The 24,835-nt window shown below is 51.5% G+C and overlaps 2 protein-coding genes across 2 annotated transcripts in view; one reads left to right on the top strand and one right to left on the bottom strand.

The window, feature by feature from the left end:
* LOC139240621 (host cell factor 1-like) overlaps nt 1-1,781 on the top strand; it is a 22,848-nt gene extending 21,067 nt beyond the window's left edge. Inside the window, exon 11 of the mRNA XM_070869175.1 lies at nt 1,719-1,781. Within this exon, the coding sequence (XP_070725276.1) occupies nt 1,719-1,781 (63 nt within the window). The remainder of the gene's footprint in view (nt 1-1,718) is intronic.
* The window catches only part of LOC139240489 (serine/threonine-protein kinase WNK3-like), a 167,302-nt gene extending 143,117 nt beyond the window's left edge, over nt 1-24,185 (bottom strand). Inside the window, exons 1-2 of the mRNA XM_070869024.1 lie at nt 22,801-24,185; nt 6,941-7,765 (exon numbers count right to left, since the gene is read on the bottom strand). Of these exons, the coding sequence (XP_070725125.1) occupies nt 6,941-7,498 (558 nt within the window). The 5' untranslated portion in view covers nt 7,499-7,765; nt 22,801-24,185. The remainder of the gene's footprint in view (nt 1-6,940; nt 7,766-22,800) is intronic.
* Between the last annotated feature and the right edge of the window lie 650 nt (nt 24,186-24,835).

Below are 24,835 nucleotides of genomic sequence, written 5' to 3'. Positions count from 1 at the left end.
GGACAGAGAGAGAGAGAGAGGGGGACCAGAGAGCAGAGAGAGAAGAGGGGACAGAGAGAGAGAGAGGGGGACAGAGAGAGAGAGAGGGGGGGGACAGAGAGAGAGAGAGGGGGGACAGAGAGAGAGAGAGGGGGACAGAGAGAGAGAGAGGGGGACAGAGAGAGAGAGAGGGGGACAGAGAGAGAGAGAGGGGGGACAGAGAGAGAGAGAGGGGGACAGAGAGAGAGAGAGGGGGACAGAGAGAGAGAGAGGGGACAGAGAGAGAGGGGGACAGAGAGAGAGAGAGGGGGACAGAGAGAGAGAGAGGGGGACAGAGAGAGAGAGAGGGGACAGAGAGAGAGAGAGGGGGACAGAGAGAGAGAGAGGGGGACAGAGAGAGAGAGAGGGGGACAGAGAGAGAGAGAGGGGGACAGAGAGAGAGAGAGGGGGACAGAGAGAGAGAGAGGGGGACAGAGAGAGAGAGAGGGGGACAGAGAGAGAGAGAGGGGGACAGAGAGAGAGAGAGGGGGACAGAGAGAGAGAGAGGGGGACAGAGAGAGAGAGAGGGGGACAGAGAGAGAGAGAGGGGACAGAGAGAGAGAGAGGGGACAGAGAGAGAGAGAGGGGGACAGAGAGAGAGAGAGGGGGACAGAGAGAGAGAGAGGGGGACAGAGAGAGAGAGAGGGGGACAGAGAGAGAGAGAGGGGGACAGAGAGAGAGAGAGGGACACAGAGAGAGAGAGAGGGGGACAGAGAGAGAGAGAGGGGGACAGAGAGAGACAGAGAGAGAGGGGGACAGAGAGAGAGAGAGGGGGACAGAGAGAGAGAGAGGGGGACAGAGAGAGAGAGAGGGGGACAGAGAGAGAGAGAGGGGGACAGAGAGAGAGAGAGAGGGGGACAGAGAGAGAGAGAGAGGGGGACAGAGAGAGAGAGGGGGGGGACAGAGAGAGAGAGGGGGGACAGAGAGAGAGAGGGGGGGACAGAGAGAGAGGGGGGGACAGAGAGAGAGAGGGGGGACAGAGAGAGAGAGGGGGGGGGACAGAGAGAGAGAGGGGGGGGGGACAGAGAGAGAGAGAGGGGGACAGAGAGAGAGAGAGAGGGGGACAGAGAGAGAGAGAGGGGGACAGAGAGAGAGAGAGGGGGACAGAGAGAGAGAGAGGGGGACAGAGAGAGAGAGAGGGGGACAGAGAGAGAGAGAGGGGGACAGAGAGAGAGAGAGGGGGACAGAGAGAGAGAGAGGGGGACAGAGAGAGAGAGAGGGGGACAGAGAGAGAGAGAGGGGGACAGAGAGAGAGAGAGAGGGGACAGAGAGAGAGAGAGGGGGACAGAGAGAGAGAGAGGGGGACAGAGAGAGAGAGAGGGGGACAGAGAGAGAGAGAGGGGGACAGAGAGAGAGAGAGGGGGACAGAGAGAGAGAGAGGGGGACAGAGAGAGAGAGAGGGGGACAGAGAGAGAGAGAGGGGGACAGAGAGAGAGAGAGGGGGACAGAGAGAGAGAGAGGGGGACAGAGAGAGAGAGAGGGGGACAGAGAGAGAGAGAGGGGGACAGAGAGAGAGAGAGGGGGACAGAGAGAGAGAGAGGGGGACAGAGAGAGAGAGAGGGGGACAGAGAGAGAGAGAGGGGGACAGAGAAGGTCTGCACCGCACAGTGGTGAGAATTTATTGAATCCTCCACATGAACATCTCCACATCACGAGAGACTTTTTTTTAAAAATACAACTGCGTCCACTTCAAATTTTAGAACTCGTTGAACCAACCGCTCACCAACACCGAGAGCGTTAAGAATCGCATCGGCGAGTCATAGCCAATGTTCCCTTCACGCTGCGCGATACTCTGCAGCTGCTGTGCAGCGGCTCTTGTTAGTAAATCCACGCACCCAAAAATAAATTAAAGGGAACATTGGTCGTAGCAGAGATGCATTAAGGGGAAGCTGGATTTACACATGTGGGAGAAAGGAATCGATGGAGATGGTGATGAGGGGAGATGAAGAGAAAGAAAAAGACTTGGATTTATATAGCGCCTTTCACGACCACCGGACGTCTCAAAGCGCCTCACAGCCAACGAAGTAATTTCGGAGTGCGGTCACTGTTGTAATGTAGGAAACGCAGCAGCCAATGTGCACAGCAAGTTCCCACAAACAGCAATGTGATAATGACCAGATGATCTGTTTTACTGATGTTGACTGAGAGATAAACAAGGCCCCAGGTCACCGGGGAGAACTCCCCGTGCTCTTCTTCGAAATAGTGGCCGTGGGATCTTTTACATCCACCCGAGAGGGCAGACGGGGCCTCAGTCTAACGTCTCATCTGAAAGAAGGCATCTCCGACAGCGCGGCGCTCCCTCAGCGCCGTCCCTCCGACAACGCGGCGCTGTGCTCCCTCAGTCGTCTTCTCAGGCGGTCCCGCATTTCGAGGCTGACTTGCTTCCACACCAAAAAGGGACGAGTTCACAGGTATTTCAATGAAGGACCTGATATTCCAGATCCTGAACTCCATCCTGAAGGGTGGAAGATGCCTGTGGGTGGATTTTTTTTAAACATACGGTGACCGTTGCACACCAGCCACCACACGGGCTTGACAGAGCGAGGTCTTGGTCCAGTGGCAAGGATTAACCAAGACGACTGGAGACCTGCTCTGCTGCACAGACCGAGTGCGCACACACATCGCACAGTGTGGGCTGGGCCCCGTGCTGCCTCTGGGCCCCGATCACATCGTTCTACAATCTCTTGTATAACTCTACAGGGCGTTGCTGAGACCACACCTGGAGCACTGTGAGCAATTGGTCTAGCATCAGCTGCTGTTTGTGGAAGAGATCCAAACTTCTACCACCCTTTGCATGTAGAAGTGTTGCTTAACTTCGCTCTTGAAAGGCCTGTCTCTAATTTTTGGACTCTGCCCCCTAGTCCTAGAATCCCCAACCAGCAGAAATAGTTTCTCTCTACCTACCCTATCTGTTCCCCCAGTAGCACCCCTCCGTCAGTGCGGCGCTCCCTCAGTACTGACCCTCCGGCAGTGCGGCGCTCCCTCAGTACTGACCCTCCGGCAGTGCGGCGCTCCCCCAGTACTGACCCTCCGGCACCGCGGCGTTCCTTTAGTACCGCCCCTCCGACAGTGCGGTGCTCCCTCAGTACTGTCCCTCCGACAGTGCGGCGCTCCCTCAGTACCGCCCCTCCGGCAGCGCAGTGCTCCCTCAGTACTGTCCCTCCGACAGTGCGGCGCTCTCTCAGTACCGCCCCTCCGACAGCACAGTGTGGCGCTCCCTCAGTACCGCCCCTCCGGCAGCACAGTGCTCCCTCAGTACTGTCCCTCCGACAGTGCGGCGCTCTCTCAGTACCGCCCCTCCGACAGCACAGTGCGGCGCTCCCTCAGTACCGCCCCTCCGACAGCGCAGTGCGGCGCTCCCTCAGTACCGCCCCTCCGACAGCACAGTGCGGCGCTCCCTCAGTACCGCCCCTCCGACAGCGTAGTGCGGCGCTCCCTCATTACCGCCCCTCCGACAGCACAGTGCGGCGCTCCCTCAGTACCGCCCCTCCGACAGCACAGTGCGGCGCTCCCTCAGTACCGCCCCTCCGACAGTGCGGCGCTCCCTCTGCACTGCACTGGAGTGTCATCCTAGATTTTTGTGTGCGCTCAAGTCCCTGGAATGGGACTTGCACCCACAACCTTCTGACTCAGAGGAGAGTGTGGGACCCAGAGCCACAGCTGACTGACAGCCGCAGCCAAGGGGTGGGAGGGGGTTCGTGTGGAGCATAAAGTCCGGCACAGACCAGTTGGGCTGAATGGCCTGTTTGTGTGCTGTGAATTCGATCAGTGAACCTCGGAATCAGTTGCAAGATTTGCCCTTCCACCCTAACACGGACCTTCCCTTTTCTTCGTTCCTGCCCCTGCCCCTGCCCCTGCCCCTGCCCCTCCCCCTCCCCCTGCCCCAGCCCCTCCCCCTCCTTCAGAATCGGTCACACTTCAAACTGTTTCCAGCTCTGACGAAGGGTCATCGACCTGAAACGTTAACTCTGTTTCTCTCTCTCTCTCCACAGATGCTGCCTGACCCGCTGAGATTTCCAGCATTTTCTGTGTTTATTTCGTGAGAGCATGTCTGGTCTAATCTATTCTGTGCTTTCCGTGACTTATTGAGGGTGTTGAAAGAATTACAGATGCCTCATTTACCTTTCTACACAGGTGTGAACACACGGGACAAACATTATTGCTCCCTCCCAATGAACATTACTTCCTCCTGGATTCATTCAACAATACCAACAACTTGCATTTATATAGCACTTTTCAGCAGGCGGTGAAGAAGGCAAATGACATGTTGGCCTTCATAGCGAGAGGATTTGAGTATAGGAGCCAGGGAGGTCTTACTGCAGTTGGACAGGGCCTTGGTGAGACCTCACCTGGAGTACTGTGTTCAGTTTTGGTCTCCTAACCTGAGGAAGGACGTTCTTGCTATTGAGGGAGTGCAGCGAAGGTTCACCAGACTGATTCCCGGGATGGCAGGACTGACATATGAAGAAAGACTGGATCGACTGGGGCCTGTATTCACTGGAGTTTAGAAGGATGAGAGGGGATCTCATAGAAACATTTAAAATTCTGATAGGACTGGACAGGTTAGCTGCGGGAAAAATGTTCCCGATGTTGGGGAAGTCCAGAACCAGGGGACAAAGTCTTAGGATAAGGGGTAGGTCATTTAGGACTGAGATGAGGAGAAACTTCTTCACTCAGAGTTGTTAACCTGTGGAATTCCCTGCCGCAGAGAGTTGTTGATGCCAGTTCATTGGATATATTCAAGAGGGAGTTAGATATGGCCCTTACGGCTAAAGGGATCAAGGGGTATGGAGAGAAAGCAGGAAAGGGGCACTGAGGTGAATGATCAGCCATGATCTTATTGAATGGTGGTGCAGGCTCGAAGGGCCGAATGGCCTACTCCTGCACCTATTTTCTATGTCTGTTTCTAAAACGTTCCAAGGTGCTCCACAGGAGTGTTATTTTTTTTTTTTTAAAAAGACACCGAGTCACATAATGAGATATTAGGTCATTTGACCAAAAACTTGGTCAACGAGGCAGATTTTAAGAAGAGTCGTAAATGAGAGAGAGGCGGAGAGGTTTAGGGAGGAAATTCCAGAGCTCGGGGCCCAGACGGCTGAAGGCACGGCCGCCAATGGCGGAGCGATGGAAATCGGGGCGATGCGCAAGAGCCCAGAATTGGAGGAGCGCAGAGAGCTCGGGGAGGTTGTGGGGCTGGAGGAGGTTACAGAGATGGAGAGGTGGGTGAGGAGGCCATGGAGGGAGTTGAAAACAAGGGATGATTTTATAAAAATCGAGACGTTGCAGGACTGGGTGCCAATGTAGGTCAGCGAGCATAGGGAGAGTGATGGGTTAACGGGACTCGGTGCAAGTTAGGATATGGGGCAGCAGGTTCGAACATGGGTGACCACCACACTCGACCTCACAGGGACATACATCATCCCAGTTGGGATCACTGGATACCAATTAGGAACAGGAACCAGGACTGATTTATTGCCTATTCTAGCCCAAGCAAGCAAAGGTTAATTGTAGTGTCCTGAAGCAGATACAGGACCTTCCTGTTCTGCGCAGCCTGTTGTACTTATCCCCACAAGGGAGCCAGTGTCTAGCCTGTATTGGTCATGTGAGACCACACCTGGAGTACTGCGTGCAATTCTGGTCTCCTTATTTAAGGAAGGATATACTTGCATTGGAGAAGATTCACTCGGATAATTCCGGAGATGAAGGGGTTGCTGACTTGTGAAGAAAGGTTGAGTCTGTACTCATTGGAGTTTAGAAGAATGAGAGGTGATCTTATTGAAGATTCTGAGGGGGCTTTACAGGGATAGATGCAGAGAGGATGTTTTCCCCTCGTGGGGGAATCTAGAACGAGGGGGTATAGTTTCAGAATAAGGGGTCATGCATTTAAGACGGAGATGAGGAGGAATTTCTTCTGGTGAATCTGTGGAATTCTCTGCCCCAGAGAGCTGTGGAGGCTGGGTCATTGAATATATTTAAAGGTAGAGATAGACAGATTGTTGAATGATAAGGGAGTCAAGGGTTATGGGAAGCGGGCAGGGAAGTGGAGCTGAGGCCAGGATCAGATCAGCCATGATCTTATTGAATGCCGGAGCAGGCTCGATGGGCCGAATGGCCGACTCCTGCTCCTATTTCTTATGTTCTTGTGTGTGAACATGTGAAATAGGAGCAGGAGTAGGCCATATGGCCCCCAGAGCCTGCTCCGCCATTTAATAAGACCATGGCTGATCCGATCATGGACTCAGCTCCACTTCCCTGCCCGCTCCCCATAACCCCTTATTCCCTTATCAGTTAAGAAACTGTCCATCTCTTTCTTAAATTTATTCAATGTCCCGGCTTCCACAGCTCTTACAACCCTGAGAGAAGAAATTCCTCCTCATCTCAGATTTAAATGGGCAGCCCCTTAGTCTAAGATTATGCCCCCTAGTTCTAGTATCCCCCATCAGTGGAAACATCCTCTCTGCATCCACCTTGTCCAGCCCCCCTCATAATCTTACACGTTTCGATAAGATCACCTCTCATTCTTCTGAATTCCAATGAGTAGAGGCCCAACCTCCTCAACCTTTCCTCATAAGTCAACCCCCTCATCCCCGGAGTGATGAATCAACCGAGTGAACCTTCTCTGAACTGCCTCCAAAGCAAGTATATCCTTTTGTAAATATGGAAACCAAAACTGCACGCAGTACTCCAGGTGTGGCCTCACCAATACCCTGTATAACTGTAGCAAGACTTCCTGCTTTTATGCTCCAACCCCTTTGTTGAACGACAAGGGAGCGGGCAGGGAAGTGGAGCTGAGTCCATGATCAGATCAGCCGCGATCTTATTGAATGGCGGAGCAGGCTCAAGAGGCCGAATGGCCGACTCCCGCTCCTAATTCTTACATTCTTGTGTGTGAATACACAGAGATGAATAGCAGTGCACTAACCTGCAGTTCGCACCAAGCAACTTCCACCCAGGTTTCAGTGTCCAGGCCTTTATACACCGTCTTAAAGGCTCCTCGCCCGAGCTCAATGTCAAACTTCAAAAAGCGGCCGCCAGGAGAGGTGGCGATCGCCTTCATTTCGGCCTCCTCTTCGTTCTCTTTCTCGGTCCTCTCCTTGGCCGAGTCCTTGGGTCCCTCCGGAGCAGGCTTGGGCGCCGCCAGCTCGCTCCGGCCCTCCGGCGCGCTGGTGCCGGCCTGGCTCTCGGGCCGGGCCTCGGCGGCCGGCGCTCGAGCCGCCGCCGACACGTCGTCGACCACCTCCACGCTCCGCCGCACGAAGCGGCGGCTCTCGGCGCTCCTGCCCGACCGCGGGAGAGACGGGGAGCCGCTGCCGCTGCCGCCTCCAGTGCTGCCGCCGCTGCCGCCGGCCTTCTCCGCTTTGCCGGGCGCCGCGATCGAGCCGGACTCGTTGCTGGTGGAGCTCTGGCTCGAGCTGGACGTCACCCCGCCGGGTTTGCTGGAGTCTCCCGGGCCGGTTGGCTCTCCTGGGTCCGTGGCCATCTCGCACGGGTAGTTTTGGGGGAGGGGGGGGGGGGGGGGTTTTGTTGTAAAGATTAAAAATAAGAGCGAGAAACCCTCCCTTCGGTCACACCAACCGATCTTTAAAGCACCTCCCTTAGGACCTGCCGTCTGGTTCCTCTGCACTTAACGCAGGCATCGCGACGAGACGTGCAGAATCGGTGCCCTCGGAGGGGGGAGGAGAGGCAAGCACGGCCTTCCTCTTCAGTTCTTAATCATACAACAGAGAGCCACAGGACAGCAAATTGTCTGCAACGACAAAAATACATATTTAAGGGAAAATGAGGAAATGCACAGTGGCAAATTGTTCGTCAAAGAAGCATAAAAACCGACGACAGTGCAGTACTTCAAAGAGCACCAGCTAGTTTAGTGTCCCCTTCATACTCACGCCTCCCTACACTTGCAAAGCCAGTGCAATCACAATCAGGGAAGCCAGCAAAAAAGTTACTTAAAGTTTACCAAAACATAGGAGCAGGAGTCGGCCATTCGGCTCCTCGAGCCTGCTCCGCCATTCAATAAGATCGCGGCTGAGCTGATCTTGGGCTCAGCTCCACTTCCCCGCCCGCTCCCCATAACCCTCGACTCCCCCATCGTTCAAGAATCTGTCTATCTCCACCTTAAATATATTTAATGACCCAGCCTCAACTCCTCTCTGGGGCAGAGAATTCCACACATTCACCAGAAGAAATTCCTCCTCATCTCCGTCCTAAATGGGCGATCCCTTATTCTGAGACTATGCCCCCTAGTTCTAGATTCCCCCACGAGGGGAAAACATCCTCTCTACATCTACCCTGTCCAGCCCACTCAGAATCTGATACGTTTCAACAAGATCACCTCATTCTTCTAAACTCCAATGTGTACAGACCCAACCTGCTCAACCTTTCCTCACAAGGCAACCTCTTCATCTCCGGAATCAACTGAGTGAACCTCTCCTTTCCCAACGCCAGTAATTGATGTTGGGGGACAGTTGCAGTTCCACGGGCAATTTGTGCTGTTTGTGGGAGCTTGCTGTGCAAAGTGATAATGACCCGACAATCTGTTTTAGTGATGTTGATTGAGGGATACATATTGGCCAGGACACCAGAGTTAACACCCTCAGTGCCGCCCCTCCGACAGTGCGGCGCTCCGACAGTGCCGCCCCTCCGACGCTCCCTCAGTGCCGCCCCTCCAACAGTGCGGCGCTCCGACAGTGCCGCCCCTCCGACAGTGCGGCGCTCCGACAGTGCCGCCCCTCCGACGCTCCCTCAGTGCCGCGCTCCTCCCACCCCCCCCCCCCCCCCCCGACAGTGCGGCGCTCCGACAGTGCCGCCCCTCCGGCACTCCCATCCGGCACTCCCTCAGTACTGCCCCTCCGGCAGTGCGGCACTCCCTCAGTACTGCCCCTCCGACTGTGCGGCGCTGGAGTGTCAGCCTAGATTTTTGTGCTCGAATCTCTGGAGTGGGACTTGAACCCATAACCTTCTGACTCAGTGGCAAGAGCGGAGATCAACGCAGCCACACTTGGCCCTGAACTCACTCAACATCCACGGGCACAGCCGTTCCAAGGAGGGGTCGCTGGGCAGAAATCAGGAGCCTGGCCGATTTCGTCCTGTTTAACCGAGTGACTGCTCTGCTGCTCTGGCTGAGAGCTCTCAAGCTGACAGCACTCGGGGTTTAAAGTTAGGACCTTCCAGACTCGAGTGACTCTTCAATGCATCACCAGGTGCTTTTCATGTTTGAAAAGAAAATATTTGAGGCGTGTTAATGTTTGCCTCATCGTCTTTTTCACTTTTCTGCAACGCCCCAGCTGAAGGCACCGGTAAAAAACACAAGAATTAGGAGCAGGAGTCAGCCATGCGGCCCCTCAAGCCTGCTCCGCCATTCAGTACAATCATTGGCTGATCTTCGACCTCAACTCCTCTTTCCCGCCCGATCCCTCGATTCCCCAGCGTCCAAAAATCTATCGATCTCAGCCTTGAATATACTCAGAGACTGAGCCTCCGCAGCCCTCTGGGACAGAGAATTCCAAAGATTCACCACCCTCCGAATGAAGAAATTCCTCCTCATCTCAGCCTAAATGGCCGACCCCTTATCCTGAGACTGTGACATCCCTGGTTCTAGACTCCCCAGCCCGGGGGAAACATCCTCCCTGCACCTACCCTGTCAATCCCCCTCAGAATCGGAGATGTTTCAATGAGATCACCTCTCATTCTTCTAAACTCTAGAGAATATCGGCCCAGTCTGCTCAAACTCTCCTCATAGGACAATGCCCCCATCCCAGGAATCAGTCTGGTGAACCTTCGCTGCACCCAACTGCGCACAAAGAACTTGCTCCCGGAGTCAGCACTGAACCAGGGGACTGGATTAGAACAGAATCCGTGCTGGACCACCTCAGTGGGTCAGTCCGCTCCTGTGGAGGGAGCTCCTTCAGAGGAAGGGGCCACCCCTGAAACATTACAATTGCCCGCTCTCTCCACAACTGATGCCTCAGACCCGCTGGGCTCGTCCAGCATTTTAGACATAGACAGAAGAACATAAGAACACAAGAAATAGGAGCAGGAGTCGGCCATTCGGCCCCTCGAGCCTGCTCCGCCATTCAATAAGATCATGGCTGATCTGATCCTGGCCTCAACTCCACTTCCCCGCTCGCTCCCCATAACCCTCGACGCCCTTATCGCTCAAAAATCTATCTTCCCCCTTAAATATATTCAGTGACCCAGCCTCCACAGCTCTCTGGGGTAGAGAATTCCACAGATTCACCAGAAGAAATTCCTCCTCAACTCCGTCTTAAATGGGCGACCCCTTATTCTGAGACTATGTGCCCCCTAGTTCTAGCTTCCCCCCCCTCCGACGAGGGGAAACATCCTCTCTGCATCTACCCTGTCCAGCCCCCTCAGAATCTTGTATGCTTCAATAAGATCACCTCTCATTCTTCTAAACTCCAATGAGTACAGGCCCAACCTGCTCAATCTTTCTTCATAAGACAACGCCTTCATCTCCGGAATCAACCAAGTGAACCTTCTCTGAACTGCCTCCAATGCAAGTATATCCCTCCTTAAATAAGGAGACCAAAACTGGACACATTCTCTGTTTCGGTTTAAGATTCCCACAAATCGGTAGCATTTTGCTTGTTGTTCAATTACATCCTGCGGCTTTAGTACAAGTTAGAACATTTTCCTTTTTGTTCCCTTGGGCGGAAAATAAAATGTCAATTTCATGCATCGCGTCATACGTACAAACACATATCGACTCTCCTGACTACTATGATATGGACAGGGACAGACAGACAGGCAGGCCGAGACACGGCCAGAATCTTGGGAATTTGCAGCACGGAAGGAGGCCATTTCGGCCCATCGTGTCCGCGTTGCGCCGGCCGACCAAGAGCCATCCCGGCCTAATCCCACTTTCCAGCTCTGGGTCCGTAGCCCTGTAGGTCACGGCGCTTCGAGCGCACGTCCAAATGTGGTGAGGGTTTCTGCCTCTACCACCCTTTCAGGCAGCGAGTTCCACCCCAGACCCCCACCGCCCTCAGGGTGAAAAAAGTTCCCCTCAAATCCCCTCTGACCTCCACCACGTTAAATCTGCCCCCCTGGTTGTTGACCTCTCTGCTGATGGCCAGACAGACAGGCACAATCGACTCACACATAGCCTTATTGCTAAGTTAACACATTCTCAACTTGGGTCAGTTCTAAATACTGACTCAAAACAGGAGGCCTTCAAAAATTATTTTTAACAGAAGGCAGTTTACGCCTGACATTTCGAAGAGTTTGACACCCGATGGGTGAAACTGCATCGACAGGAAGCGACTTCCGTTTCACAGAGGCCCCGATTGTAGAAATTGCAGCACAGGAAGTCATTCAGCCCATCAAATCTGTGCCAGTGCCAGCTCTGTCTGCACTTTCCCCTCATTCCCCATACCCTCCCTCCTCAAATCCTTGTCCAGTTCCCTTTTAAATGGGATTACAGTCTCTGTTTCAACAGCCAGGGTTCCAGGGGATAAACAGCACCAACTCCCCCTGCCTTTGCTCGCTGGCCAGACCGAGTGCGCCCAAAACACCTCGGGCGCAGAGGGCAGGGGCAACGCCGGCAGACAGCACGAGCCCTTTCCCAAACAAAGTACGTCCCTCCTGCCGGTGTCTCCCCGCTTTGCCCCTGGTTCAGATGTCTCTGCCAGTACGGCACTAAAACTGGCTGCTGGTAGCCTCACAGGTATGGCGGTACCCCACTTCTACCCTCCTCCCCTCGCACACGAGTTTTCTTTGTTTCGGTGGGGGGAAAAGTCTGGCCACTCCACGATACAACACAATGGTACAACTGAAATGGTGACCACAACCTGGTTGGGGGGGGGGGGGGTGAGAGCGAGAGAGCGGGGGGCGCAGAGGGCGAGAGGCGCAGAGGGCGAGAGAGAGAGAGGGGCGCAGAGGGCGAGAGAGAGGGGCGCAGAGGGCGAGAGAGAGGGGCGCAGAGAGCGAGAGAGAGGGGCGCAGAGAGCGAGAGAGAGGGGCGCAGAGAGCGAGAGAGAGGGGCGCAGAGAGCGAGAGAGAGGGGCGCAGAGAGCGAGAGAGAGGGGCGCAGAGAGCGAGAGAGAGGGGCGCAGAGAGCGAGAGAGAGGGGCGCAGAGAGCGAGAGAGAGGGGCGCAGAGAGAGAAAAGGAATGAGAAATCACGGGAGGAAGCCAGACAAGCCTATGCAAGAACCAAGAGCAGATTTACTGCGCCTGTTACATACCCAAGGCAACAACACAGACAAGAATGACTGTTTCAAACTCGCATGACTCATATCTGTCACTCAACAGGCTGTCGGACTCTCAACAATCACCTGCAACAAGGGGTCTTTTAACTTACCACCACCCCTTTCACAGCAGTGGCCAAACACCTCGACCTAAAGCCAACGCCAAATAATGTCTCCCAGCGACTCCGTGCGATGTCCAACACCTCGGCACAGAAACTTTCAGTGAGCCGAGCTCACCAGTTACCCTTCCCCTGAACTCCCCACTTCTCTCGCCTGCACGTGGTAATCGGGAGATTATTGGCCACCTTAGGTCAGACAACCAGTCAATTGGCAGTGCAACAGTCACACACTCTCTCTCGCACGGCACTGCAATTAGCCAAGGAGGTGTCGAGCTAAACGTTGCTTAAAAAATGATTAAGCAGATTAACATTTCTCAAGGTGGTGACATGAATCAGTGGAATAATCACACAGGGATTTACTTTAACAATCGGTCATTTGGACCGTATCCGGTGCTTTGCGGCTCTTTAATTTATGTTTCTTGAAAACCAAAAGCCTGTTGGCACAGCGCAGTGAGGCCTGGGGCTGCCAGTGTTGAAGCACAGAGGGACATAGGATGGAATCAGGGACGAGGGCTGGGATTGTAGGAGCGGGGAGCTTTCCTGTGCTCCAAATCACCGCTGATCCCTTTGCCATGACCAAAGCATGTAACGGGCTACCAGTTTCCAAAAAACACGACTTCGGCACCAATATTGGGCCCTTTACTGTTGAAAAACAACCAGTTCCATCCAGAGTCCAGTTCCTGTGCCTCATTGTACCTGTCAAATGGCCAACACAAGCAGGACGGGCCAAATGTCCTTGTTCTGTGCTGCAAGTCTCGACGATGCAATGAACATGGTATACATCAGCCTTGGCCCTCTCTAGGTGTGTCAGCCGTGACTCAGTGGGTCTCACTCTCGCCTCAGGGTCAGAAGGCCGTGGGTTCAAGTCGCCACTCCAGAGACTCGAGTACAGAAATCCAGGGTGACGCACTGCAGTACTGAGGGAGCACCGCGCTGTCGGAGGGCCGTGCTGCGCTGTCGGAGGGCTGGCGCTGAGGGAGCCCCGCGCTGTCGGAGGGGCTGGCGCTGAGGGAGCGCCGCGCTGTCAAGAGGGCAGTACTGCGCTGTCGGAGGGGCGGCGCTGAGGGAGCGCCGCGCTGTCGGAGGGAGCGCCACGCTGTCAGAGGGCCAGCGCTGAGGAGGTGCCGTCTTTCGGATGAGACGTAAAAGATCCCATGCCACTATTTCGAAGACGAGCCGGGGGTGGGGGGGGGAAGATTATCCACGGCGTCCCGACCAATATTTATCCCTCAATCAACAACACAGATTATCTGCTCATTATCACAATGTTGCTTGTCTGCCACGTTTCCCACATTACAACAGTGACCACGCTTCAAAAAGTCCTTCACTGGCTGGGAAGCGTTTTGGGACGTCCTGAGGGGCTGACAGGAGCTATGGAGATACAAATCTTTCTTTCACTCTGTACCAGCTGTGTCATTGGTATTCACACACCAGCAATCTGCATTGCACAATTATAGAATCAGGGAAGTTTACAGCATGGAAGGAGACCATTTCGGCCCATCGTGTTCGCGCCGTCCGATCAAGAGCCATCCCGGCCTAATCCCACTTTCCCGCTCTGGGTCCGTAGCCCTGTAGGTTATAGCACTTCGAGCGCACATCCAAATGTGGTGAGGGTTTCTGCCTCTACCACCCTTTCAGGCAGTGAGTCCCCTGGGTGAAGACATTTCCCCTCAAATCCCCTCTAAATCTCCTACCGATTATTTTAAATCTCTGCCCCCTGGTTGTTGACCCCTCTGCTAAGGTAAAAAAGGCCCTTTCTATCCACTGTATCCAGGTCCCTCATAATTTTATACACCTCAATGAGATCTCCCCTCAGCCTCCTCTGTTGCAAGGAAAACAAACCCAGCCTCTCCAATCTGTCCTCACAGCTAAGATTCTCCAGTCCCCGCAACATCCTGGTAAATCTCCTCTGTACCCTCTCCAGTGCAACATCCTGGTAAATCTCCTCTGTACCCTCTCGAGTGCAACATCCTGGTAAATCTCCTCTGTACCCTCTCCAGTACAACATCCTGGTAAATCTCCTCTGTACCCTCTCCAGTACAACATCCTGGTAAATCTCCTCTGTACCCTCTCCAGTGCAACATCCTGGTAAATCTCCTCTGTACCCTCGCCAGTGCAACATCCTGGTAAATCTCCTCTGTACCCTCGCCAGTGCAACATCCTGGTAAATCTCCTCTGTACCCTCTCTAGTGCAACATCCTGGTAAATCTCCTCTGCACCCTCTCTAGTGCAACATCCTGGTAAATCTCCTCTGCATCCTTTCCAGTGCAATCACATCTTCCCTGTAATGCGGTGACCATAACTGCACAACGATAGGAAGAGGCAGGCAGTATCATCTAAATGGTACTATTTTGAGGGCGAGAGTGTGCAAGGAGAGAGGGACCTTGGGGCAAATATTCACAAATTCTTGTAGGTGGCAAGGCAGGTTGATAAGGCGGTTCAGAAAGCGTGAGAGATAATTGGCGTTGTAAATATGAGCACTGAATACAAAAATAAGGAAGTTGTACCTTTACAATTCTCTGGTTTGGCCCTGCTGGAGTTGTGTCTGGGCACCACATACTTTAGTAAGGATGTGAAAGCCTTGGAGACGGTGCAGAGGAGATTTAAGAGATTGGTACCAGGGATAAGGGACTTCAGTGACGTGGAGACTGGAGAAGCCGGGGTTGTTCTCCTTGGAGCACAGAAGGTTAAGGGGAGATTTGATCGAGGTGTATAAAATTATGAGGCGGGGGGGGGGGGGGGGGTGGTTTGATAGAGCAAGTGGGTAGAACCGGTTTCCTCTGACAAGTAGGTCAGTAACCAGAGGACACAGATTTATATTTAGATGATTTGGATGAAGGAATTGAGTGTAATATCTCCAAGTTTGCAGATGACACTAAGCTGGGTGGTGGCGGTGTGAGCTGTGAGGAGGATGCCAAGAGGCTGCAGGGTGACTTGGACAGGTTAGGTGAGTGGGCAAATGCATGGCAGAGATGCAGTATAATGTGGATAAATGTGAGGTTTTCCACTTTGGTGGCAAAAACAGGAAAGCAGAATATTATCTGAATGGTGACAGATTGGTAAAGGGGGAGGTGCAACGAGACCTGGGTGTCATGGTACATCAGTCACTGAACGTTGGCATGCTGGTGCAGCAGGCAGTGAAGAAGACAAATGGCATGTTGGCCTTCATAGCGAGAGGATTTGAGTATAGGAGCAGGGAGGTCTTACTGCAGATGTACAGGGCCTTGGTGAGGCCACACCTGGAATATTGTGTTCAGTTTTGGTCTCCTAATCTGAGGAAGGACGTTCTTGCTATTGAGGGAGTGCAGCAAAGGTTCATCAGACTGATTCCCGGGATGGCTGGACTGTCATATAAGGAGAGACTGGATCGACTGGGCTTATATTCACTGGAGTTTAGAAGAATGAGGGGGATCTCATTGAAACATATAAAATTCTGACGAAATTGGACAGATTAGATGCAGGAAGAATGTTCCCGATGTTGGGGAAGTCCAGAACCAGGGGTCACAGTCTAAGGATAAGGCGTAAGCCATTTAGGACCGAGATGAGGAGAAACTTCTTCACTCAGAGTTGTGAACCTGTGGAATTCTCTACCACAGAAAGTTGTTGATGCCAGTTTGTTAGATATATTCAAAAGAGAGTTAGATGTGGCCCTTACAGCTAAAGGGATCAAGGGGTATGGAGAGAAAGCAGGAAAGGGGTACTGAGGTGAATGATCAGCCGTGATCATATTGGTGGTGCAGGCTCGAAGGGCCGAATGGCCTGCTCCTGCACCTGCACCTATTTTCTATAATAAATATGGTGACATTTCTTTATGGATGTTCGTTGTGATGTGGAACACACTAGTGCCTTAAAGGATGGTGGAAGCAGATTCAATGTGAACTTTCAAAAGGCAATTAGACACGTACTTGTAGAGGACTTGTATGCAGGGTTACGGGGAAAGAGCGGGGGGGAGGGGGGGGGGCGGGGGAGTGGGACGAGACTGGACAGCTCTTTCACTGAGCCGGCACAGGTACGACGGGCCGAATGGGCTCTCTCTGTGCTGCGAGATCCTATGAAACAATCGTAAGCGAGTCCTTCCCCTCCACCCACCCAGCCCCCAACAGGGTCAGTACCCCAAGCCTGCACGGTGCTTATCAAATGGCAACCATCCAAGTGCCAACACAGCTCAGTCTGATAAACAAAGCAAGAGGGCCTGTACGGGGGGGGGGGGGGGGGGGTGAACGTCCGGTTACTGCCGCTGTGACGGCACGCTCTGGCTCCAAATTAAATGCAGACAAATGCTACTCAATACATACCAGATTCTCAAAGTGTAAGACCATTGATGAAAGATATAATCTATCCAGAACTGCTGACAACATGCTAATCCTCAAAAAAGGCAAATTCAAAGTGGTTCAAGATGTGGACATGCGCTCAATTTCCCCACACCAACCCAATCTAGCTCTTTACAAAACTGGTGTTGGGGGCAGGGGGGAAGGAGTAGAGGCCAGAGGCAGCCACCAGAGAGGGCTAGGGAGACAATAAGCATCATTTATTATGTCTACCCATTATTATTTAACTGGGGAGAGATTACAAAATGCTGCTGTACAGAGGGACCTGGGGGTCCTTGTGCCTGAAAAACACAAAAGATTAGTATGCAGGTACAGCAAGTGATCAGGAAGGCAAATGGGATCTTGGCCTTTATTGCAAGGGGGGTGGAGTATAAAAGCAGAGAAGTCCTGCTACAACTGTACAGGGTATTGGTGAGGCCACACCTGGAATATTGCGTGCAGTTTCGGTCACCGTATTTAAGGAGGGATATACTTGCATTGGAGGCTGTTCAGAGAAGTGTCACTCGGTTGATTCCTGAAATGAAGGGGTTGTCTTATGAGGAAAGGTTGAGCAGGTTGGGCCTGTACTCATTGGAGTTTAGAAGAATGAGAGATGATCTTATTGAAACATATAAGATTCTGAGGGGGCTAGATTCAGAGGATGTTTCCCCCTCGTGGGGGAATCTAGAACTAGGGGGCATAGTTTCAGAATAAGGGGTCGCCTTAAAGACGGAGGCGAGGAGAAATTTCTTCTGGTGAATCTGTGGAATTCTCTGCCCCAGAGAGCTGTGAGGGCTGGGTCACTGAATATATTTAAGATAGACAGATTTTTGAACGATAAGGGAGTCAAGGGGTGGGCAGGGATGTGGAGCTGAGCCCATGATCGGATCAGCTGTGATCTTATTGCATGGCGGAGCAGGCTCGAGGGGCCAGATGGCCGACTCCTGTTTATGTTCGTGTGCTCGTATGATTCACTCTATGGGTGCCCCAGCTTACACCTGGCGGATTAGCCGTCTACCTGTCGGTCGCCCAGTGGCGGTACATTGGAGGATCAATAGAGCGGACTGCAGCAAAATTAATTCCAAATGCATCCAGAGTTCCCAATAGCTCAGTATGCTCCGGAGTGGGCCGGGGGGGGGGGGGGGGAACGGGGGGACGGGGGGAAACAGCCAGGGCTCCTGCCGCTGATCCCGGCTGATAGGTACATGGGCGTAGACATCGGGCGAGAGCTCGCTTGGACCCCACCTCAATGCCCTGCCGGTCAAACAGCTTTCTGGCACTCAGCATCTCATCATCAAAATCGAAGAAGACTTGCTTCCACTCTAAAAGTGAGTTCTCAGGTGACCAATACGGGAGAAGCAGTCCCTGTCACAGGTGGGACAGACAGTGGTTGAGGGAAGGGGAGGGTGGGACTAGTTTGCCGCACGCTCCTTCCGCTTGCTTTCTGCACGCTCTCGGCGACAAGACTCGAGGTGCTCAGCGCCCTCCCGGATGCACTTCCTCCACTTAGGGCGGACTGGTCTTTGGGCCCAGGGACTCCCAGGTCTCGGTGGGGATGTTGCACTTTATCGGGGAGGCTTTGAGGGTGGTCCCTTGAAACGTTTCCTCAGTATCTAGGTTCAGACCTACAGAAGGGGAACCCGTGAATCCCTGTGCCACGGCAGGGACGATGAGGGGAGGAGGAGAGGTGGAGAAGAAAAATAAACAGAATAATAAATGAGTCACCACATAAAAGAAATGGCTTCCACTTGTGGACGAGACCAGAACTAGAGGCCATCAATAGAAGATAGTCACCAGGAAACCCAATGGGGAATTCAGGAGAAACTTCTCTACCCAGAGAGCGGTGAGAATGTGGAACTCGCTGCCACAGGGAGGGGTTGAGGCGAATAGTATCGATGCATTTAAGGGGAAGCTGGACAAGCATATGAGGGAGAAGGGAATAGAGGGTTATGCTGATAGATTTAGATGGGGAAAGACAGGAGGAGGCTCGAGTGGAGCATAAATGCTGGCATGGACTGGTTGGGCCGAACGGCCTGTTTCTGTACTGTATATCCGATGTAATCCCACTGTCAATGCTTTCTTTATGCAACACCTAATTCGCAAGGATTTCAAAGCACTTTGCACACAATAGAATACTTCAGGTGGATGTTGTAAAAGATCCCAGAGGATTACTCAATGAAGGGCAGAGATTTCTGGCTGACATCTCTCCCTCAACCAACACCAAAAGCTGACTTGTTGGCCAGGACACGAGGAGAACTTCTCTCCAAACAATGTATGGGGTCTTTCAAATCCAGCTCACCCACGAGAACAAGTAGCGGAGGGCTCGGTTTAACAAAAGGCCAATGCAGCACGCCCTCAGTGTTAGAAGAACATGCGAATTAGGAACAGGAGGAGGCCATTCCGCCCCTCAAGCCTGCTCCGCCATTCAATAAGATCACAGCTGATCTTCGACCTCAACTCCACTTTCCCGTCCGATCCCGCGAGTCCAAAAATCTATCGATCCCAGCCTTGACTATACTCAACGACTGAGCCTCCACAGCCCTCTGGGGCAGAGAATTCCAAAGATTCACCACCCTCCGAGTGAAGAAATTCCTCCTCATCTCAGTCCTAAATGGCCGCCCCCTTATCCTGAGACTGTGAGACCCCTGGTTCTAGACTCCCCAGCCCGGGGGGGGAAATATCCTCCCTGCATCTACCCTGTCAATCCCCCTCAGAATCTTACATGTTTCAATGAGATCACCTCTCATTCTTCTAAACGCCAGAGAGTATAGGCCCAATGTAAAGACCTGGATTTATATAGCGCCTTTCACGACTACCGGACGTCTCAAAGCATTTTACAGCCAATGAAGTACTTTTGGAGTGTAGTCACTGTTGTAACGACTCAATCTCTCCTCATCCCAGGGATCAGTCTGGTGATCGCTGCACTCCCTCTAAGGCAAGTATATCCTTCCTTAGAGAAGGAGACCAAAACTGCGCGCAGTACTCCAGGTGTGGTTTCACCTAGACCCTGTATTGGAGACTCGGCCGAGATGATCTAGCATTCTTGGACCTACAGTTAGTGCTGCCACATGATTATCCATCATCATAGACAGTCCCTCGGAATCGAGGAAGACTTGCTTCCACTCTTAAAATGAGTCCTTAGGTGACTGAACAGCCCAATACGGGAGCCACAGTCCCTGTCACAGGTGGGACAGACAGTGGTTGAGGGAAGGGGAGGGTGGGACAGGTTTGCCGCACGCTCCTTCCGCTGCCTGCGCTTGGTTTCTGCACGCTCTCGGCGACGAGACTCGAGGTGCTCAGCGCCCCCTCCCGGATGCACTTCCTCCACTTAGGGCGGGACTGGTCTTTGGGCCAGGGACTCCCAGGTGTCGGTGGAGGATGTTGCACTTTATCAGGGAGGCTTTGAGGGTGGTCCCTTGTAATGTTTCCTCTGCCCACCTTTGGCTCGTTTGCCGTGAAGGAGTTCAGAGCTGAGTGTTTGCTTTGGGGAGTCTGGTGTCTGGACCGAGCTGACAACAGATTTAGACCACGCACTGGATGTTATCTGGGTCCAGTTACTTACTAACTCATTCACAAACACCCCGCCGTGTTTGACGTACCAACTGCGGGCCCATAAATGTACCCGCCCCCGGTCCCACTGCAAAAGTTAAAATGGGAGACCCCATGGTACATTAAGCACGCCGTAAAATCCAAAGCTTCCATTTCACGTTGGTACAGCGTCACTATTTCAAACCATTCGAGCAGCTTAACCACGAAGGGAGCGTGCAGAAAGCCATTCATTTAAACAAGCAATTTCCTTTTTACAAACGCTGGCAAGCAAGAGCAGGAAGGGCCCAGCAGTATAGGTCCTGCATCAAATAAAGAGTAAATTAATAATGTTCAGAGGAGGGAAATGCAGGATAGATTTTACTGGAGCAGGAGTTAACAGCAGCTCAACAACCCTCGCTATGGCTATATCTCAAAGTTACAGAGGCTTCCGATTGTTAAACAGCACCCGACCCAGGAGGTACAAAGTACCTTCACTCATTCATTCAAAGATTTGGCAGGCTCAAACACAACATGACAGCTGCTGTTTTTGAGAGCAGCAAGGAAAGGGGAGAGAGAGAGAGAGAGAGAGAAAGAAAGAGAGAGAGAGAGAGAGAGAGACACACACAGCTTCGACAATTTTCCACCTACTTACGGGTCCAAACAGCCCCTTCAGTGAGCGCTGCGATTTCTCGTAAGAATGGGAAATCCGAGTGTGATTGAGGGAGGGGGGGGGGGGGGGGGAAAGAGGATCAGCCCTGATCAGCAACTTGTACGCCTGTGCCAGATCCACACGCACTCTCCAACATTCATTCAGCAAATTACAATCCACGTCCTGTTGCACCGGCGGCCGCTTCTGGTTTTAAAGAAAAAAAAAAGCACGAGCAGGAACTCGTCAAGTTTACAAGTCGTGCGTTGCAAAGATTAAACCGAGCGGCTGGTGAAAAGCACCTTTTAAAGGCACATCGTGCACGCGCAGAGAAATCTTATACACCTTACTGACGTAGGCAGATTGGTGTGTCGGTCTAGGTTTATATGCAGCGTTAATAGGCGTACCCCGATTAACAACAGTTGCCAACATGACTCAACACCAAGGGACATCCGTAGACGTGTGGGGCTATATACGCAACGTGTTCTCTAGGAGCGATATACGTATAGTTATGTATATAACCACACACAGTGCATAATATACCATAGAATCAGAGAAATTTACAGCACGGAAGGAGGCCGTTCGGCCCATCGTGTCCGCGTTGCGCCGGCCGACCAAGAGCCATCCCGGCCTAATCCCACTTTCCCGCTCTGGGTCCGTAGCCCTGTGGGTTACGGCACTTCGAGCACACGTCCAAATGTGGTGAGGGTTTCTGCCTCTACCACCCTTTCAGGCAGTGAGTTCCTCCCCAGACCCCCACCACCCTCTGGGTGAAGACATTTCCCCTCAAACCCCCGTCCAATGACTTTAAATCTGTGCCTCCTGGTTACTGACCTCTCCGAGGGAAACAGATCAGTCCTATCCACTCTATCCAGGCCCCTCATCAATTAAATCTCCCCTCAGCCTCCTCTGTTCAAAAGGAAACCAGACCCGGCCTCTCTAATCTTTCTTCATCGCTAAAATTCTCCGGTCCCGGCAACATCCTGGTAAATCTCCTCTATACCCTCTGTAGTGCAACATCCTGGTAAATCTCCTCTGTACCCTCTCTAGTGCAACATCCTGGTAAATCTCCTCTGTACCCTCTCTAGTGCAACATCCTGGTAAATCTCCTCTGTACCCTCTCCAGTGCAACATCCTGGTAAATCTCCTCTGTACCTTCTCCAGTGCAACATCCTGGTAAATCTCCTCTATACCCTCTGTAGTGCAACATCCTGGTAAATCTCCTCTATAGTGCAACATCCTGGTAAATCTCCTCTGTACCCTCTCCAATGCAGCATCCTGGTAAATCTCCTCTGTACCCTCTCTAGTGCAACATCCTGGTAAATCTCCTCTGTACCCTCTCTAGTGCAACATACTGGTAAATCTCCTCTGTACCCTCTCCAGTGCAACATCCTGGTAAATCTCCTCTGTACCCTCTCCAGTGCAACATCCTGGTAAATCTCCTCTGCACCCATATTAGAAAATACTTGTATATATGCAAGATATATTCAAAAATATATTTATTTATATTATATACACACACACAATTATATATTAACATACGTTATAGAAAATACTTAAGCACAATATATGTACAAGATATATTCAAATATATAACATACCTTGTATTAAATACTTATGCACATTATATATTCAAAAATGTGTATATACAATGATATATTAATATATGTATAAAACATATTTTTGAATATATAATGAGCATGTCTATATACAATGATATATCAATATGCCTTGTACAACACTTATGCACATTTTATATGCAATAGACAAAAATGTGTGTATATATACACACAATTATATAAACATAATATACCATATAAAATAGTTGTGCACAATATATATGGAAGACATATTCAAATATAGACACTTACGCACAATCTATTCAAAAATATATGTATATACATAGATATACAATGATATATTAAGACTGTATAAAATACTTATAACATATATATGCACAAAACTGATACTCACACACACGTATTTATAAAGATTATACCGACACACTTCCAAATGATCGAATCCCAACATCTGACTCATTGCAAGAACATGCAATCATTTTGGTTCGGGGGGGGGAGGGTTAAACCCCAGGGGGGAACGACTTTAAGGAGAGGAGGTGAAGTGGAGCTTTGAAGCCAGGGGAACTCGGAGCTTCCCAGAAGCAGCAGTGAGGATCCATCCCTGGGGTGGGAGATGAGTGAGGGAGATTGCTTATTGTGGGGGGGGGGGGAAGGGGCTTAACCCCCCCTTTGCGTCAAGGTCCCTCAGAGTTTTACAACCATTTTAACCCCCTTTGCACTCTCCGCAATGATGTCGTTGGGAGTTTAGCACCAAAAAGGGGCTTTTTAAATAGGCAGATTACAACAGCTTCTCTTCCACAAAATATATTGTTTCAGAGAGGCAATAATAATTATAGGAGAAAATAGAATATTTAGATCCCCAAAGTCTATTTAGACCCCAAAAAGGTCTATTTAGACCCCCGCTAATCTGCTAAACCCCAAATTATATCATCGCGCACACATACAGACAGAAAAATTAATTAGAGATCAGATATTTTCAGGCCATTTAGACCCCAGAAAATCTGCTCAAACCTCAAATTATATTAACACACACACGTCCAGAGAAAGCTTTATAGATCAGATTTTTTCCAGACCAAAAAAGTCTATTTTGAAGCCTAATTAAACTGAAAAAAAAATCAAGTCGACCAAGAATAGTCAACCTGACCCAGAATGGTTGACTCGGACCTGAAAAGTCTACTTGGACTCCGCAAGAGCGACTTAGACCCCGCAAAGTCGACTTACATCCCAAATCTGTCAATTTAGACCCAAAAATGACTTCTTATACCCCAACAGTCTATTTAGACCCCAAATAAGACAATTTAGACCCAAAAATGACTTCTTAGATCCCAAATAAGACAATTTGGACCCAAAAATGACTTCTTAGATCCCAAATAAGACAATTTAGACCCAAAAATGACTTCTTAGACCCCAACAGTCTATTTAGACCCCAAATAAGACAATTTAGACCCAAAAATGACTTCTTGGATCCCAACAGTCTACTTAGACCCCAAAAATGACTTCTTGGATCCCAACAGTCTACTTAGACCCCAAATAAGACAATTTAGACCCAAAAATGACTTCTTAGATCCCAAATAAGACAATTTAGACCCAAAAATGACTTCTTAGATCCCAAATAAGACAATTTAGACCCAAAAATGACTTCTTAGATCCCAAATAAGACAATTTAGACCCCAAAGAAGTCCACTTAGACCCAGATTATATTAAAACACACCCGCACACATCCAGAGGCAGAAAAATGAATGACACAAACAGATTTTTAACACCAAACTAAGTCTACTTAAGACACCCTAACCCTCCCCCCCCCCTCCTCTCCAAACCCAAATGATATTAAGAGACACATCCAGAGAGAGAAATTATCAGATTTTACCACACACTAGCCCCCAAACAAGAATCTAACCCATTTTTCCAGCCTCAAAATTATCTCAACAGAAATTTTAAAAAATTCTCTCCCCCCACCCTCACACAAAAAAAAAACCCAATTTTTTTTTTTCTTCCAATCTCCCCCAAAATTGCGGCAGGGGCTGGGGCGGGGGAAAAGCTGAGGTAAAAAGGGGGGTGGGGGGTTCTCTGGATGGGGTTAAAGGGGGGAAAACCCGAGGTGAAGGAGCGTCGGCCGCGCCGCCCGATTTTCCCACCCCGCCTGGCCCCGGCCCGGCTTCTCAGCGGAAGATATTTCAACCACACGGCCGGCGGAGCGGCGCGCGCAGCCGGTTCCCGGCCCCGCCCCTTCTCGCCCTCCTCCTCCGCCGCCGCCCGCCGCCGCCGGAAGTCGGACCCGCAGCCTGCCGGGAGTTGTAGTTCCGACCTCTTTTCGACCTTATTCTTCCTACTTTCGTCCCCTCTCCCCCCTCCCCCGCCACGTGTATCTCCTCTCACGATTCATTCTCAAAACCCGCTTTCCAAACATTTACTGAAGCGATTTGTTAATT

This window comes from Pristiophorus japonicus, chromosome 32 (assembly GCF_044704955.1).
Source record: "Pristiophorus japonicus isolate sPriJap1 chromosome 32, sPriJap1.hap1, whole genome shotgun sequence".
In the NCBI taxonomy this organism is placed as follows: domain Eukaryota; kingdom Metazoa; phylum Chordata; class Chondrichthyes; family Pristiophoridae; genus Pristiophorus; species Pristiophorus japonicus.
This window is presented reverse-complemented; position numbering and strand designations above follow the sequence as displayed.